The 19,053-nt window shown below is 39.9% G+C and overlaps 1 protein-coding gene across 1 annotated transcript in view; it reads left to right on the top strand.

Moving 5' to 3' along the window:
* The window catches only part of ABCB5 (ATP-binding cassette, sub-family B (MDR/TAP), member 5), a 135,227-nt gene extending 118,524 nt beyond the window's left edge, over positions 1–16,703 (top strand). The window contains exons 23-27 of the mRNA XM_011944166.1: positions 2,743–2,899; positions 6,490–6,687; positions 8,657–8,863; positions 14,384–14,530; positions 16,457–16,703. Of these exons, the coding sequence (XP_011799556.1) occupies positions 2,743–2,899; positions 6,490–6,687; positions 8,657–8,863; positions 14,384–14,530; positions 16,457–16,654 (907 nt within the window). The 3' untranslated portion in view covers positions 16,655–16,703. The remainder of the gene's footprint in view (positions 1–2,742; positions 2,900–6,489; positions 6,688–8,656; positions 8,864–14,383; positions 14,531–16,456) is intronic.
* Positions 16,704–19,053: the final 2,350 nt, after the last annotated feature.

A 19,053-nucleotide genomic window follows, 5' to 3' on the forward strand; every position in this document is an offset into this window, starting at 1 on the left:
TTTTTTTTTTTTTTTTTTTTGCTGTTTTGTTGTAGTGCAGTGGCATGACCTCGGCTCTCTGCAACCTCCACCTCCCAGGTTCAAGCAGTTCTCCTGCCCCAGTCTCCTGATTAGCAAGGATTACAGGCATGTGCCAACACACCCAGCTAATTTTTGTATTTTTAGTAGAGATGGAGTTTCACCATGTCGGCCAGGCTGATCTCAAACTCCTGACCTCGTGATCCACCCACCTCAGCCTCCCAAAGTGCTGGGATTACAAGCGTGAACCACTGCACCCAGCCCCATTAGTGACTTTGAAATATTTGTCATGATACTAAATTATTCCTCTTTATATATCCCAAATGGGTGAAACTCCTCAGGACCAACAGTGGCATGAGAGGTTGCCCTGTATATTTCTCCCAGTTAGGCGTTCAGTTCAAATGCCTCCAGGAGTTTAAACCAGATTTGAAGGATCTGGTTTAACTATGTTATGGAGTTACAGCACGGGTTGTTCTACAATAAGTACTTGTTGAGTGGAACTGAAAGTTTAGCTCACCCTCGCTAATTGGGTCTGATTAGGTAAGGACAAATTCTGTAGCAGTCCAGTTTTTTCCATGTGTGGGCCTTGGCCTACCTTTATACAGAATCCACCTGCAGAAAAAGCCTAAAGATTACTGTCCCTGGGCAGTAATCCCTCACTTTGGGAGGCTGAGGCAGGCGGATCACGAGGTCAGAAGTTCGAGACCACCCTGGCCAACACAAAAATTAGCTAGGCGTGGTGGTGCACGCCTGTAATCCCAGCTACAGGAGGTGGAGGCAGGAGAACTGTTTGAACCCAGGAGGCGGAGGTTGCAGTGAGCTGACATCATGCCACTGCACTCCAGCCTGAATGACAAAGCAAGACTCCTCAAAAAAAAGAAAAAGGAAAAAAAAAAAAAAAAGATGAAGATTAGTGTCCCTGACTCAACCCCAGATAGTCCATTACCTCAAAGTCCACACTTCTCTTCCAGGGTCTTCAACATAACTCTCATCAGCATCAGCCCTCATCCCACTTACCTTTCTCTCAGCACTCACTCAATAAAGACAGAATCAGGCCTTTGCTCGTACTCTCCCTTCTCTACTGAACCCTTGCTTCCTGCTCTATTCTCCATCCTTTGGGTCATTTACCTCCCACAAACACAAGTTCTGAGTTGAAGGCCCTTCTCTCTTTCTCATGAATATTTCCATTTTCAGAGCGACCTAACAAGGACGTCCGCCTCTGGACATTTATGTCTAATGCTTACCATTACTTTTATAGTGGAAATGTTAGGACAGGTAGAGATTTGGCATATCTCAAATCATGGGAAGAAGCTATTTTCTCAGTTGTTGATTTCAGAGAAGGCTCTACTTGTGTGGGACTAGAAACCAGGTCTCCTAACTCATAATCCAATTATCTTCCCAGCTCATCTGCTGATTCTTGGATCAGACTGAGGCTTAAGTGTGACTCAGTCTGATTTTTCCTTGCATTAAAACCACATTTAAAACAAACAAACAAACAAACTTCTGATTGGGTTACCTAAACTCGGTAACCATTTCTGATGTTTATAGCTGGGTATCAAATAATTTAAATGGCATTTTGAGCTTTAAACACTTTCTGTAAATATCAGTACTAAAAATGTCTTGATATCACAGAACTAAGTAACAATTATTTTAGTGTTATTTTTGTTTTTACATTTTATACTGTGTTTGATCTTTGTAAAGCCAACAAACTTCAGGATCTGAGGTCTAGGTCACTGAAGAGATTGTATCAGCATCAACATCTACCCTTTGGTAGGCCCCATCGAGGGAGAAATTCACAAGGAGCCCAGACGTGTTTACTTTGCTGTTATCCAGCACTGCAAACAAGCAACTGGGTTCTGTGATGTCCTTTTACTGCCTAATGTTTAAATATTGCCAGTGACACTGGTCCAGTTTTAGCCTAATTGTGCCTTTAGCTTTGTTACTAAGATGCATTGTTTTGCATTCTAGTACAGTACTTTCATATCTAAAATGAAATAGAAAATGAGGGGGAAAATATTTAACCACGGTCAGGTCCTGTGCCACAATCGAGTAAATATTCTGTGTGCTTCCAAACATCATTTGCATACTTACCATTTTATAATTAACATGTTTTGAAACGGAGATCATAATCAGTAACAAACCTAAAAGATCAAAGTTCTTCTTTCAGTCTTTTAAGTCAGATTTTGCTTTGGGAACCCGAGGAAAATACGATCCCCATGATTTGCTGTCGAAATCATGTAGCATATCAGACAGATAACCAGTCATTTAGCTTCAGTTATCTGTCCTAACTGCATTATATGCAAAACAAACAAACAAACAAAAAATCATATCTACTGTGTAAATTCAGATCTCACTACTGGAGATTCATTCTTCCTATTGTCAGTTGAATTATCTGTCAAATCTCCAAGCAAGCAAGCCTCATATCAAGATGGCTAAGAAGTTTTATATTCACTAGTTGGGAACTTTGATCTGTGGCTCTAATTGGAAGAGGCATTTTTAAGATTACCCAAGCTCCAAAGGTCATTTTGGTGTACAGAGCAAGGAATGATTACCACATGGCAGAATTTTTTTAAAGAGATAACTGTTGTTGGGCCTTCAGCGTAAGGGATGCTGTCTACATCAAAAGATTATATTCCTGTGCCTGCTTTTTTCTTTACTTTTAGAGTTCTACTGTTTTACAATGGATCGATGGACCTAAGATTCAAATGCTTTATCTTTTGATAGAGTTTGTACTGCAATTGCATATGGAGCTATGGCCATTGGAGAAACACTTGTTTTGGCTCCTGAATATTCCAAAGCCAAATCGGGGGCTGCACATCTGTTTGCCTTGTTGGAAAAGAAACCAACTATAGACAGCCACAGCCAAGAAGGGAAAAAGCCAGTAAGCACAACTATGATCTTAAATGTCCAAATACAGATGGCAACAGTAGGAACTGGGAGCTACTAAAGATGGGAGGGAGGGAAGGAGGGGGCAGGGGCTGCAAAAGTAGCTATTGGGTACTATGCTCAGTACCTCTGTGACAAGATCATTCATATGCCAAACCTCAGCATTATGCAATATACCCAGATAACAAACCTGCACATGTACCCCCTGGATCTGAAATAACAGTTGAAAAAATAAAATGAAAATATAAATGAAAAAAATAAAAAACAAATGTCCACTTATTAAATGAAGGCATTCTTTGGAAAACTCTGCAAAAGATAATGTCATAGTAACATAAGGAGTTATAAGTTTGTATAAAATAATTTTATGGCTGCAAATGGGGAAAAGGAGTCTTGTCTTAATCAAATTTTTACCTCTACTACTAAAATGTATATTTCATATTTTAAAATATAGGCTTTTAATTTATATGCCTGATGCTATGAGAATGTTCTTGGAAAAAAACGTTGCTTCTTATACTGAATTCTATTTAGAAACAAAAGTTTTGATCTTGGAAGAAGATTCTTATTAAGGTTTATTTGGTTTTTTTTTCTCTGATAATACATGAAAAGTAAACAATATTCTGCTGCTTCAGACACCGTTTTTCATGGGAAATATATTTATAAACATAAAGGGAGAAAAAGGAAAGCATACCTATTAAATTGACACACACAAACAAATTTAGCCTCAAACTCTAAAAGACTGTGAATATTAAAAGAGAAATAATAGGTAAGGTGTATAGTTTCAAAATAAGTCTCTCAATAATAGTCTTATACATTAAATAGATATTCAATTTTAGGACATTTCTAGACATTTTGATTTTTAAAATAAAAATAGTCATTAGGTATATACTTAAATGTTTTTAATTTATAATTATTTCCCTCTAGAATTTTAATAGTAGATATATATGTATGATAGCTTAAAATAATACAGCATTACTAGAGCTACACAATTATTAAGAAGAGTGCCTGTTAGTGACAGAAATATCTGGAAATGCTCAAAATAGAATGCTTCAAAGACATGTCACAGTCCAAATAAGATTTTCTTCTTGTCTGTTGGAAAGTCAAGGATGTAAGAAGCTATTTTTTTAATTTAAGATTTATATGTATAACAGTATTGCTACTCTATTTCTTTCTGCAGATTATAATAGAGGAATTGAGTATCTCACTGATCTATGTCCTTACAGAACCATAGGCATGGCATAGACTATGGAAGTATTTCTTATAAAGGCTATAAAATTAATGTATCTAATCTTTATTTAATTTAGTATGTAAATGTTTCTGAATATCCCTCTATGCTTTTAAAAATTAAAATCTGGGCAGGGCATATTTTAATTTACAATTAAAAATAGTAAGGATAAATGTATTAAAGTTTAGAAGTTTTCTAGAATACCTCTACGCACTGTTATACAAAATATATACTAGAGTATACACAAAACTAATTGAATTCCTCGTGTTTCCAGACGGAGTCTGGCTCTGTCGCCCAGGCTGGAGAGGCTGGAGTGCAGTGGCGCGATCTCGGCTCACTGCAAGCTCCGCCTCCCGGATTCACGCCGTTCTTCTGCTTCAGCTTCCAGAGTAGCTGGGACTACAGGCGCCCACCACCGCGCCCGGCTAATTTTTTGTATTTTTAGTAGAGACGGGGTTTCACCATGTTAGCGAGGATGGTCTCAATCTCCTGACCTCGTGATCCGCCCGCCTCGGCCTCTCAAAGTGCTGGGATTACAGGCGTGAGCCACCACAGCCGGCCGTATTCTGGTGTTTTAAAACCTTTTTTATACAAATGCAGAGAGGGAAGTACACCAAAAAATTTTTTAAAAATAAATAAAACAAAAAGAAGCTTTTTATACAAATAATATTCATAGGTTGTAGGGGGCAAATGGAAAATACTGACTAAGATAAAAGAAACTACTATTACACTACTCTTAAATTTTGGCAAATATCTTTCCAGATTTTTTTTTTCTATTTCCAGATCTCTTAACCACATCTTAACATCAAATTCCTTTAACAAGAAAATAATATCAATTTTTTTTTTCTGATGCTCCTCACCCCTACCTGCCCTTGCTTCTTACCTATATATGATGGGCTCAGAATGGGTCGAACATGACTAGTAAACCTGACTGTAAGGATGTGTTTTAAAATCCAGCCATCACTACCACCATACACACACGAACACACACACACACAGAAATCCACTTACTCGTTAGTTGTTTACTCTAACAACAAAAATTAATAAGACTTAAAATGCAATTGAGACGAACACAAAGATCAAAAGAACTTAAAATCTTACGAACCAAATATATAAAGGGAAAGTTAATCATTTAGTGATAGTTCTGGAAAGTCTTTTTTAAATATCCTGGGTGTAGATGAGTATTGGTTTAGAAATCATTAACCAGTAAAGAGACTGATGCATAGAGAGAAAACTAAACATTTAGGCAACTGTCACTGCCAAATAATGGTCAATTGAAAATAGAGATAGGGCCGGGCGTGGTGGCTCACGCCTATAATCCCAGCACTTCAGGAGGCTGAGGTGGGCAGATTGCTTGAGTCCAGGAGTTTGGAACCAGCCTGGGCAATATAGTGAAACCCCATCTCTACTAAAAACACAAAAATTGGCTGGGTATGGTGGCAGATGCTGATGGTCCCACCTACTCAGGAGGCCCAGGCGGGAGGATGGCCTGAGCCTGGGAAGTGGAGGTTAAAGTGAGCCGAGATCGCACCACTGCCTTCCAACCTGGGTGACAGAGCTAGACCCTATCTCAAATAAAATAAAATTGAAATAAAATAAGAAAGATAAATCAGAATTCAAAACATACTGTACCTTCACTATAAAACATGGCCCACCTTACAAAAATTACACTTATATATATAGTTTATGAGAACCCCAGCTTTTCTGAATTAAGTAATAAAGGTTTGTAAAGCACAAACCAAATTAAAAAGAAAAAATGTATTACTCAGATAAACTGGTCAAACAACTAACTGCGGAATGGAACTGTCTGTGCAGCAAAGCTGAAGGAAGCAAGTGGTTTTTAGAAACTCAGTGAAGTCAGTAGTGAAGATAACAAGAAACACAGACACAAAAAAATATAAACAAAAGTGACAGAAGGCCGGGCGCAGTGGCTCACGCCTATAATCCCAGCACTTTGGGAGGCCAATGCGGGCAGATTCATGAGGTCAGGAGATCGAGACCATCCTGGCTAACACGGTGGAACCCTGTGTCACTAAAAATACAAAAAATTGGCCAGGTGTGGTGGCGGGCACCTGTAGTCCCAGAAGAATGGCATGAATCCAGGAGGTGGAGCTTGCAGTGAGCCAAGATCGGACCACTGCACTCCAGCCTGGGCAACAGAGCGAGACTCCGTCTCAAAAAAAAAAAAAAAAAGTGACAGAAACCCACTTGAAGTCAACAGCTCTACAGAGATGCATACATGTTTAGAATTAAAAGGGCAATGGAAACATGCACAATTTTAAAAAAGCACTTAGCCAGTATGCAACAGTGTGTTACAACCTTCCCAAGTCACTCTTCTCAACTCTGTCAACTTCCTTTCACAGGACACATGTGAAGGGAATTTAGAGTTTCGAGAAGTCTCTTTCTTCTATCCATGTCGCCCAGATGTTTTCATCCTCCGCGGCTTATCCCTCAGTATTCAGCAAGGAAAGACAGTAGCATTTGTGGGGAGCAGTGGCTGTGGGAAAAGCACTTCTCTTCAACTTCTGCAGAGATTTTATGACCCCGTGCAAGGACAAGTGGTAAGACTGAATTGAAACACACCTAATCTGGGGGTTAGCAGTCCTATTCTTAAACATTCACTAGGGCTTAAGCATCCCCACTGGTTTGGGTGGGGCAAACAATGCAGAAGTTAAAAAGAAAAAAAATCTCTATCTCAACCCTTAACTAAGAGGACAAGCAAACCATCACAAAAATGATGGTTGGGACTTTGAAGTGAAGTACAAAGGTCCAAAGATTCTTCAACAATTCTGGCAGCAGAAATGTTGATCTTAGCCGTGGAATTACTTTAGAACGTGGGTGCTGGAGTTCAGGTCTAATGTTCACATCGTGGCTCCATATTCTGTTCTGGTTTAAGACAGAGAGAACACTGTCCTCCACCTCCTTAGTTCAGGCTTCTGCTTTCCCACCACTCATCCCCACCTCCCAACCGTCGAAACCTTATGCATGGTTAAGGCTTATTGGAATCAGCTCCATGAAGTCATGCTTCTAATATCTAAAATAATGTAATCTCTCCATCCTTTTCATCCTTTGAACCTAAGGATTTTTTTTCTTACCTGGCACTTGTCTTACTATACCTTATATTGTGGTTTTTCCATTATCTTGTCCTCCCGCCACCACCCACCACCACATCAGCACACCTACACTAAGCTTCCTGTCCTGCCTCCTGCCCCTACAAAAAAGTTCCTAAAACTCAGACTGCCGTGTTAGTCCTCATTCTCCTGCAATGTACAGTCTTTCACCCTTACAGATTCTCAGTGAGTGTTTGTAAAACAGAGTTTAGGGACTCAACGGAGTCCTAGAGGGCTCCCTTGAACTAGGCGACACTCATCTATTCACACATAGCATAGCACACTCCCTCCTCTGAACTTTCCACAGTTAGAATATACCAGAGTCTATGCCATCAATCAGGTCCTTGATGCCCTGGCCCCTGCCTCCCACTCCAAGCTCCTCTCTTATCACTCCCCACCTCATCATGCACTGTGCTTTTCCTGTTTTGGGGGTTTTTTTTGTGCGTTTATTGTTTTGTTTTGTTTTTTTGAGACAGAGTCTCGCTCTGTGGCCCAAGATGGAGTGCAGTGGCACCATCTCAGCTCACTGCAACCCCCGCCTCTAGACTTCATGCTATTCTCATGCCTCAGCCTCCTGAGTAGTAGCTGAGATTATAGGCGTGTGCCACCACGCCCAGTTAATTTTTGTATTTTTTTTGTAGAAACAGGGTTTCGCCATGTTAACCAGGCTGGTCTTCAACTCCCAGCCTCAAGTGATCTGCCCACCTCAGCCTCCCAAAGTCTCCTCATGTTTTTTAAACACACCTATGAACCTTTTTTTAGCTATTGCCCTGCCCAGAATGTCCCCTTTGCAGGCTCCTTCTCACTGTTCATGTCTTAGTCTGAACATCCTTTCCTTAAGGCCTTCTTGGACAACCCCCTTCTCATGCCTCTCCATACCCTCCCCACTGCCTCAGTCGCTCTACCCTGTTACCCTGTCTTCAGGGTACTTTCCTCTCCTGAGTTTATTGAGTCATTTGTTCATGTGTTTATTGCATCCTTCTCTGCTAAAATATAAGCTACAAAAGGGAAAGAGCTTTCTCTTATTGACTACTATTTCGCTGGTACTGGAAGAGTCCCCCTCACGTAGTGAGCATGCTCATCAAATATGAGTTGAGTGCTGTTATCTATTTATGTGAATAAACATGGCTGTGTGCAAGATGACACAGCTTTACATGTGGAGTACTCGATCATCTCCACATACTTTTCACAGGGGTTTCTGAAAGTCAGGTCCTGTTACAGCGGAGGGGGCAGTAGTGAGTTATATGCTGTTTGCTTCTATACAACATATCATTTATGAGCCTTCCTTGGCTCATATACTTTGAAATAGCTTGAATTCCTATCCTTCTTGCTATGATTTGTGTGTGTTTGAATACAGGGAACTGTAACATGATACAGTTGTGTGATCTTAACACACCATTCTCCATTCTGCTTTTGGCAGCTGTTTGATGGCGTGGATGCAAAAGAATTGAATGTACAGTGGCTCCGTTCCCAAATAGCAATCGTATCTCAAGAGCCTGTGCTCTTCAACTGCAGCATCGCTGAGAACATTGCCTATGGTGACAACAGCCGTGTGGTGCCATTAGATGAGATCAAAGAAGCAGCAAATGCAGCAAATATCCATTCTTTTATTGAAGGTCTCCCTGAGGTAAGAAAATTTCTGAAATCTTGAATTACAAAGCTGCCAAGTAAGCCTAAGAAGCTATTGGGCCTACACAATTGTTTTTATGTATTCCTTGGATTATACAATTTATTTATTGCCAGAATCTAAAGTTAGATGTAAAACATGAAGTCAGATGTGAAAAACCAAGTTTGAGATTTTCGTGTGACTATTTTCCCAAGACCAAAATGTATTAATATTCACTGGATTAACTTTCACATTCTGATATTTGCCTTCTGTCCATCTACACTGTGGCTGGTCCACACTATGACCTGCCCCACTACTGCGGTAGCCTCTTCATCTGCCTTCCAGTCTTGCTCCTCTATCATTTTTCTTCCTCACAGCAATCAGAGGGATCTTTTAAAAACCAATTAGATCCTATCCCTCCCCTGCTTATGACTGCCTCATGGCTCCCCTGTGCACTCAGAATAAAGCCCAGACACCCCATGGGGAGGGGCTGCTGAAGCCTCTGTGATCTGGCCCCACTGTTTCCCCAGCAACAACCTCACCACACAGTCACTTTGCTGCAGCTGAGCTGGTCTCTCTTGCCTCATGAACATACCAACTTGCTCCCCACCTTAGGACATTTACATTTGCTGTTGCTCCAGCCTAGACCTCCCTTAGGTTGACTTTTGGCACAGTAATGCCTTAACTTTCTTTTTTTTTTTTTTTTTTTTTTTTTGACGGAGTTTCACTCTTGTTGCCCAGGCTAGAGTTCCATGGCGCAATCTAGGCTCACTCGGCTCCACCTCCTGGGTTCAAGCGATTCTCCTGCCTCAGCCTTCCAAGTAGCTGGGATTACAGGCATGTGCCACCACGCCTGACTAATTTTTTGTGTTTTTAGTAGAGATGGGGTTTCTCCATGTTGGACAGGCTGGTCTCGAACTCCCGACCTCAGGTGATCCACCCGCCTCGGCCTCCCAAAGTGCTGGGATTACAGGCGTGAGCCATCGCACCCAGGAAGAAATGCCTTAACTCTCAAGCCTTTTCAAATGTTACCTTTGCAGAGGCTTTCCCTAAACATCCTATTTTTAAAAGTCCCCACCAGTCCTATCCCCTATCACTTTGTCTTCAGGGCATGTATCACAGTCTGAAAATTACCCTGAGTACTTAGTTATTTGTTTAGTGTCTCCCCTCCACACTAGAGTATAAGATCCTTGCCTGCCATTTTTATCACTTTGATGTCTGTATTGACTGTGACAATTAGCACAAAGTCTCAGAAAAGTCAAAAACCTTGGCTAACTGTAGAGAAGCCTTAGGTAGTGCAAGCACTGATACAAATCCAAAAACAGTGCACAGAGAGGGATAATTATAACTTCAAGTGTTTATAGTATCTGAGTGTTTGCAACACACACACACACACACACGCACACACGCATAAAATAAATTAAATAAAATAAAAATAGAGATACTTTCATGCAGAGGCAAATTTTTACATGTAATTTTTATAAACTAAGTTTCTATCTCACTTTAAAGGGAGACAGTTAAGTTTAACAACCAATAGATCAAACAACTAATAATCTAGAGCCCTGTTCTTTGGTGGAGGCCAATAGTCACCATACTCTGTTTTATACTCCTTCCCTCACCAGCTCCTCTCTATACTACATGGTGCCTCCATCTAGAAACAGGCCATTAATGCAATTTCCCTTACTCTGGTAAGAGTTTGCAGTACTAAATATATTGGAAGGATTCACTTTTTTTTAATAAATATAGTGACACTGTGAATGTCTTTCAGTGGCAACTTCCTTTTTAACCATGACACTGCATTGTTAATTTGTGGTCAGATTGTTATCTGCGTAATCTCGATAATTTGTTTTATGTATTGTGAAATGCTGTCCAATTGATATTTGTACTATTTAACTTTTATTCTTTTGTTTCCTTTGAGACAAGGTCTCACTCTGTCACCCAGGCTGGAGTGCAGTGATATGTTCTTGGTTCACTGCAGCCTCGACCTCCCAGGCTCACCTGAGTCTCCCTGGGATCACAAGCACATGCCACCACACCTGGCCAACTTTTGTATTTTTTGTAGAGATGGGGTTTCATCATGTTGCTTAGGCTGGACTCAGGCTCCTGGATTCAAGCAATTTCATCCACCTCGGCCTCCCAAAGTTCTGGAATTATAGGCATAAGCCACCACACCCGGCCTAACTTTTATTCTTAAATTGTTTATTATCTTCTATTCTTTTTATTGTACCAGTTCTCACATTTACTCAAAACTACATGCTGCAAAGATCCATTGTGCAAACTTTTTACAACAGGCTTTGAAAATTAAGATGTTATTTCCTTTAACTTTTTTTAAAAAGAGTAGCTTATTTTTCAGTGTTTTAAATTTTAACTTTAATTTACCTTCATGTCTTTGTTCCCCCAAAAACATGTAGAACCATAAGGAAAACTGATACCAAAATAAAATTGTTTAAAAAAATAAAATCAGATAATTCCTAGAAAAACTACATATTACTAAATGGCTTCGGTTAGTACCCTGGGTAGAATAAGGCTGCCCTCTTATGCTCAGTTGGCTGGGAAAAAGGAAGAGATGAAACCAGCCACTCATTCCCCAGCCCTTCTGGGAACCAAGAACTACGCTGATGAAAATTCATTTGGTGGCAAAACGATGTGAGGATATAATATAGTCCTTTATTTATATTTATCCCACTTAGAACAAATAATCAAATACATCTGCACAAAATTCATGTATTTGATTACCAGTTGCTTCCCCACATTCTTCTGGGGGTGTTAAATAATATATTATCTATTAAATATAGATAATATATCATATATGTATAATATATAGAATTTTTTCTTCTAAGGTTGAAAAAAATCAGAATTATTAAATATATATAACTAAGGGTTTCGGTAAGGAAGTGTAGATCTGTGTAACAGCTCAAACCAGAAGGGTGCAGAGCAAGGAGTCAACTTACAACATGCTGAGAGTAATGAAATGCATCTACCACATATCTCATGGAAATATCCCACAGGCATTTGGAAATACAGGCCTGGGGCATAGGAGAGAAGTGGAAGTAACACCACCTTGGTCTCAGGGATCCTCTGAGACACACACCAGGTATGATTCTCTCTTAATCTTCACAATATCACCCAGTGGCAGCTCCCAGTCAAGCCACATCCTTAAGTAGGACTTTGACCTCTGGAATCACCCTGAAAATCCAACCCAGTGCCTGCAGAGATTCTCCAGAATGCAGTTGCTTTAGGATTCGACTCTGGTGTTCCCTCTAGGACGCAACTGACTTTTAGCTCCAGGTTCATATTAAGGAGCCATTACCCCTTGAGTTTCTCATAAAAGAGGTGATTTCAGGGCACTCACCATCCCAGTGATTGCCAGAAAATGGATTCAGATTTTTGGCTAAAGAGAAACTCTGTAGTTCTTCATTTAAAATAAATAAATAAATAAAAAATAAAAAACCTTCAGTTTAAATATATGCAAATGTTTTTAGGTAGCTATTGAGACAATGTGTATATCCACATTTGTAATCTGTTCTTAACAGTGGGCAAAACATCTGAATTTAGTTTTCATCCAATATGTTCTTTAAACTTACACTCTCCTACAATCCAGAGAAGGCCAAAAGCTGCAAAGTGATTCCTAAAGTAGTTTTGAAACTTCTTCAGCTGCCCTAGAAGAATTCACGTACAATTTAAGCGAGGCTGGCAGAAAGGGCTACGAGCTCATTATCATTCCCACCTCCCTTCCCAATGTTTAGTTTAAGATTTAAATGACGAGTTGATGGGTGCTGACGAGTTGGTGGGTGCAGCACACCAACATGGCACAGGTATACATATGTAACAAACCTGCACGTTGTGCACATGTACCCTAGAACTTAAAGTATAATAAAAAAAAAAAAAATGGAATCCCCTCATTTAAATATGAACTTTGCAGCATTTGGAGATGAATAGCAGACACAATTTGACCTATGGTTCCAAATTTAACAAAATGCATTTTAGGAGGAAGGGCCCAAGGCCTGCTAGTAGTCCCAGATAAATCACAGAGAAAACAGTGAATGTCTGTGTTCTTTGTAGAGCATTCACTTCAGAGAAGATATTTTTACTGGGCTTTAGTAATTCAGACACCTGTTGTTTGCTATAAAACATGCACCTGTGCATGTTACATTGAAAAGTAAGCTTTGAGATGATGTAGACACATTTTGTTATAAGGTTATACCACAGGTTCGCGACACCCACTGTGTCCAAAATGCACTGCCTGAAGGCAGTCAGATGTGGAGAGAAAGGCAATTCCCTCAAGCTTCTCTAGGTTACCAACACAAAATGAACAGCTAGGAATCACATGCTGCACGTGAAATGCTGCTACAGGATTACTCTTTCCCGCTCTACCATTGGACCAGCTTTCTCAATGGAGCTAATCCATCTACACATTCTTGTCTAGGCATCAAGGGTTTATGTTTCTTACAAAAGTGCCAAGGGCCACTAGAAAGCAATGTGAAGCCTTGAAAGGAAGCCAAGTCAATGGGACAATCTAAAAAGCAGGCAAGAACCTGCTTACCCCAACTGTACTGACCAATTGTGATTCAGAGGACCACGATGGCTTCAAGATTTGTGTGAAATTTTCTTTACCCTTCCATGAAGGGAAACACTGGAGAAATTGGGTTATTAGTAAGTAACTATGAAACACTGTGAAGTGCTAAATGTCACCATTACTACGTAGTGGCCTGAAAAGGTGAATAGACTGTTTCAAGATGCCAACCTGGCTGGGCGTGGTGGCTCACGCCTGTAATCCCAACACTTTGGAAGGCCAAGGCGGGTGGATCACGAGATCAGGAGTTCAAGACCAGCCTGGCCAACATGGTGAAACCCCGTCTCTACTAAAAATACAAAAATTAGCCAGGCGTGGTGGTGGGTGCCTGTAATCCCAACTACTTGGGAGGCTGAGGCAGAGAATCACTTGAACCCGGGAGGTGGAGGTTGCAGTGAGCCGAGACTGTGCCACTGCACTCTAGACTGGGTGACAGATCAAGACTCTGTCTCAAGAAACAAAAAAGATGCCAACCTAACTTATTTCCAGAAAGATGCATGTACCACTGAGACTCCCATCCCAGCATCTGTAAGGAGGTGCCCATAGAGGCTTAGCAAGAGCCAAAGTGAAGAAACCTCATAATTTCCTGTTGTTTTACTACTGTGAATCATTTTAGCCTGAAAATAGTAGGTAATATAACTTAATGGAAAAGTATTTGTGTTTACTATGAACTTGTTTCTTGCTGATAATTTTTTTCTTATGCTTTAATTTGAAAAATTTCTTTGTGGAAGCATAATGGCAGAGGTCTGCTGTCTGTGATCAGATTGGATATGTAAATAAGATGGTAGTGTTTACTGCGGCTTTAGCATTTATTTGCAACAAAGCCCAAGAATAGATTTCAACATTTGTTGGGACACAAATTTTCAAGAGTAGCAAAATTTGAAATATTTAGATGGTTCTCGCCCACAGTTGCCATGCTAATTTAAATAACTAAAACTTGCTTTCTTAATTGCATGCTCCTATAATAGAAATACAACACACAAGTTGGACTGAAAGGAACACAGCTTTCTGGCGGCCAGAAACAAAGACTAGCTATTGCAAGGGCTCTTCTCCAGAAACCCAAAATTTTATTGTTGGATGAGGCCACTTCAGCCCTCGATAATGAGAGTGAGAAGGTAACGTCATTTTCTTTTATCTCAGAATATAATACCAAATATAAGCATCCAATAACATGGAAGAAACCAAGGTAAGTTTGGAAAAACAAAGGCCTGGAAAAAATTGTAGTTCTAAGGTCACCAGTTCCCATTAAGGCTTTGGGCTTTTACAGAAAGGTCAGTAGGTGGTGGGGAGGTGGCAGAGAGTTGAGACAGAGGGAATCTCATGTTCCAGAAAGGTTTTCTCACTCAAATTTGTCTCATTATCAAAAGTGGACCAATTTTCAAAATGTTTTTTCATTCAAGGAAAGAGCCCAAGAAAAATAACTTTTCAATTTTATTATTATTCCAGTGATGCCAAACAAACTAATAAGGTAATTTGTATGGGTAAAAGAGTAATCTACATTGCAGTGTCAGAGCCTGAGAGTTACTCTACCTTCGACAGACTCAGCCTAGTTTGAGCAGGAAACAAGGAAGCAAAGGGACACATGAGAATGTACTTGCACAGCAAGCTTCTCCGGCTGTTTGATTTTGCTATGTCCTTTATCCCCTAGGAGTTTCTTGCACATGTAGGCACTTATTTAGTACATTGGTTAAATGAATGATAATCATTAACATTTATAGAGTATGCATTACATGCTATTATGTCAGTCTTCACAACAACATGACAAATGAACTTCTTGTATTAGCATGCCCATTTTACAGATTAGCACACTAAGGCTTAGAAAGATTAAGTAACTTCTCTAAATTCTAATGGAGGGTGTCTGACCTAAGAGCCCAGGCAGTTAATCCACCTATGATTGCTACTTGTAGATGATTATTATTCTTGATTCCTAAAGTGACAGTGTGTTATGAAAAATAAACAACAACTAACTTTTGGGATCAGACATATCTGGGCTGTAATCCTCACTTCATCAATTACTAGCAGTATGACCTTGGCCTAACCTCAGTTCAGTTATCAGAAAAATAAAAATACTCTCATTTTATGAGGTTATTGAAAGAATTTAAATGAGATATCCATATTGGGAACATTTTATACATTCAACAAATATGGGTTTTCACCCTCCACTCCCACTTTCTCTATATAGCATCATAACCTCACTCTTGGCTGAAATCCTATGCTAACAGGACAGTTCTACAGCTAAGTCCTACCAAAAACAAAACAAAATTATGAGAGAAAATTAGGGAAATAAATTAGACAATTCTACTTAGGTATACTGCTTAGAAATACTCCTTTCTGACTTTGACTTTAGAACTACTCAAAGAAATAATAGTAGAAATTTGAGTAGTATTAGAACTACACAAAGAAATTGTAGTAGAAATACTACTATAATTCTACTTAGAAATACTACTTCCTCACTGTAAGTTTAGAACCACTAACATATAAACAACTATTTCATTTTTATTCATTCTCACAAATGCTTTTCCAGCTGAAAGTCTTACATAATATATCTGTAGTTAATCTTTCTTTTTTTTTTTTTTTTTTTGATATGGAGTTTCACTCATGTCACCTAGGCTGGAGTGCAATGGCACGCTCTTGGCTCACAGCAACCTCCACCTCCCAGGCTCAAGCAAGTCTCCTGCCTCAGCCTCCCGAGTAGCTGGGATTACAGGTGCCCACCACCACGCCCGGCTAATTTTGTATTTTTAGTAGAGATGGGATTTCTCCATGTTGATCAGGCTGGTCTCGAACTCCTGACCTCAGGTGATCTGCCTGCCTTGGCCTCCCAAAGTGCTGGGATTACAGGTGTGCGCCACCATGCCCAGCTGTAGTTAATCTTTTTAGATTTCTATTGAGTAAGGTGAATATTTTACAAGTAGGCCAATTCCTTTTGGGACAAGCAAATAAAGCAAAGAATGTTATTAGATTACCTTAATTGATTTGACTTACATAAGTTTACTAACATCTAACTTAAACTGGTGATCACAGGTCTTTCTCTTTTCCAGGTGGTTCAGCATGCCCTTGATAAAGCCAGGACGGGAAGGACATGCCTAGTGGTCACTCACAGACTTTCTGCAATTCAGAACGCAGATTTGATAGTGGTTCTGCACAATGGAAAGATAAAGGAACAAGGAACTCATCAAGAGCTCCTGAGAAATCGAGACATATACTTTAAACTGGTAAATGCACAGTCAGTGCAGTGATGCTGTTGAGGTAGCACATATTTTGATGTTTGTGTAATGCAAAGAAAGAGTACTTAGTAATTACTTGGCAAGCTTTGATCTCTTTTATTGTATATATCAATACCTAGAATCATGCTACTCAAGTACATACATGTTCTGTTCACACACCATCTGCCCTTCAGACTTAAAAGGAAGCAAAAATTTGCTTATTTCATGTAAGTGAAATAGTGCTTATATCCTTCACTTTATAAAAATATTCTAGCACATTTGCTTGCAAAGCAATTTTCTACAAAGTGAATTTATTTCCCATCAACTTCTGCTATAAAATCAGAAATATGTTTCCGGGGGAATATTATCCAGTTAACCATGTTGAAGGTTTTAGCAAAGGGAGTGTAAGATAAAGTGGGGCCTGTGGCATTGCAGGGAGAGTGTCTTTAACTTGGAATTTTGTTTTGCAGCATATATTACAGTACTTTTGCTAGTCCCTTTTCTCCAGACCATATGGATTTTTCTCATAATATGTCTCTCAATATTTCTCTCAATAAATATTCACTATTTCTCAAAATTTTATTCTATTTTGTTGTTGTTGTTGTTGTGTAGGGAATAGAAAGGATTATGATGTAAAATTTCTGGGAGGATTAGGTAGCTATTTCCTAATTCACCAGTAAGTGAAGTACCTCACATGAGCCATCCCAGAGATTCATTATTCCAAACTTTGGGTTTGGCAGAATAAATCACAGGCCTGCCTGTTTATGAACACTTACTTACTTAAAATAAGAGCTACTTTTGGGCCAGGTGCAGTGGCTCACACCTGTAATCCCAGAATTTTGGGAGGCCGAGGAGGGCGGATCACTAGAAGTCAGAAGTTCAAGACCAGCCTGGCCAACATGGTGAAACCCCATCTCTGGTAAAAATACAAAAATTAGCCAATCTTGGTGGCGGGCACCTGTAATCCCAGCTACGTGTAAGGCTAAGGCAGGAGAATTGTTTGAACCTAGGAGGCAGAGGTTGCAGTGAGCCAAGATCGTACCACTGCACTCCAGCCTGGGCAACAGAGCAAGATTCCATCTCAAAAAATAATAATAATAAAGATAAGGGTTACTTTTATTGTGGGTGAAAATGTTTAAATGTCTTTCTCTATAATAAAATAATTTGCTTAAATTTTATATGTACTTTATCATATATAATGTGTAAATGATTTTAAAGTTTTGTGTAGATAACAATATTGGTAAAATGAGTTACCTTTTCTTTTTTTTTTGAGACAGAGTCTCGCTCTGCCGCCCAGGCTGGAGTGCAGTGGCCGGATCTCAGCTCACTGCAAGCTCCGCCTCCCGGGTTCACGCCATTCTCCTGCCTCAGCCTCCCAAGTAGCTGGGACTACAGGCGCCCGCCACGTCGTCCGGCTAGTTTTTTGTATTTTTAGTAGAGACGGGGTTTCACCATGTTAGCCAGGATGGTCTCGATCTCCTGACCTCGTGATCAGCCCGTCTCGGCCTCCCAAAGTGCTGGGATTACAGGCTTGAGCCACCGCGCCCGGCCTATGAGTTACCTTTTCAACTTACTTAAATATGTGATGTCACCTGGTGATTTATCTTTATTCTTCAGTGTATTTTCTTCCATTTACACATTTAGCTAGCCTCTCTAAAGTATACTCTACCAATAATTGAAATCTTATTTAAAAAATTTAAACCATTTATATATTATGCCACTTTCTTTAAAATGCAAAATGAAAATAAGATTGGGGACTTAAGAATCGGATGCATTGTTTAGACACATTGGCACTGACTGCCACGTGGTTATTTTGCTATGCATGAATATAGAGCTCTTGGTAGTTTCTTTTCTCAGGGTAGGGTAGACAAGAGGAAAAGAGAAATATAGTATGGACATGCTCAGAACCTCACAGCAGGGGAGCACCTCAGGTTCCAATTCTGTAATTCCTCCTAGAAGGGCAAAGACAGTACCTGAAATGTCTGCTTACCCCTTGAACCTATCAACATCTGTCCCATGCCTACAGATATCAGTAAAACACATTCCTTTCTAATGTATAACCCTGCTAGTTTTTATTTCCATTTTATTTCTAATGAGTTTAAAGAAAGCTTCACAGGCAGAATTCTCATCAATAAAGCTACTGCCTACACTGGACCAAGCAATCATGCTGAGAATTGGGGTCCCAGAGAGTTTATAAGGATTTGTAAGGTTATCAGCTGGTGAAGGCAGAAAGTAGGTAGAGATCAACTACTTTTTAGGGGTTGCCACAATTTAAAGGTTTATTTTTTTTTCAGACAGAGTTTCACTCTTGTTGCCCAGGCTGGAGTGCAATAGTGCTATCTCGGCTCACCACAACCTCTGCCTCCCAGGTTCAAGTGATTCTCCTGCCTCAGCCTCCTGAGTAGCTGGGATTACAGGCATGCAACACCACG

The sequence above is a fragment of the Colobus angolensis genome, unplaced genomic scaffold (assembly GCF_000951035.1).
Source record: "Colobus angolensis palliatus isolate OR3802 unplaced genomic scaffold, Cang.pa_1.0 Scaffold229, whole genome shotgun sequence".
Lineage (NCBI taxonomy): Eukaryota > Metazoa > Chordata > Mammalia > Primates > Cercopithecidae > Colobus > Colobus angolensis.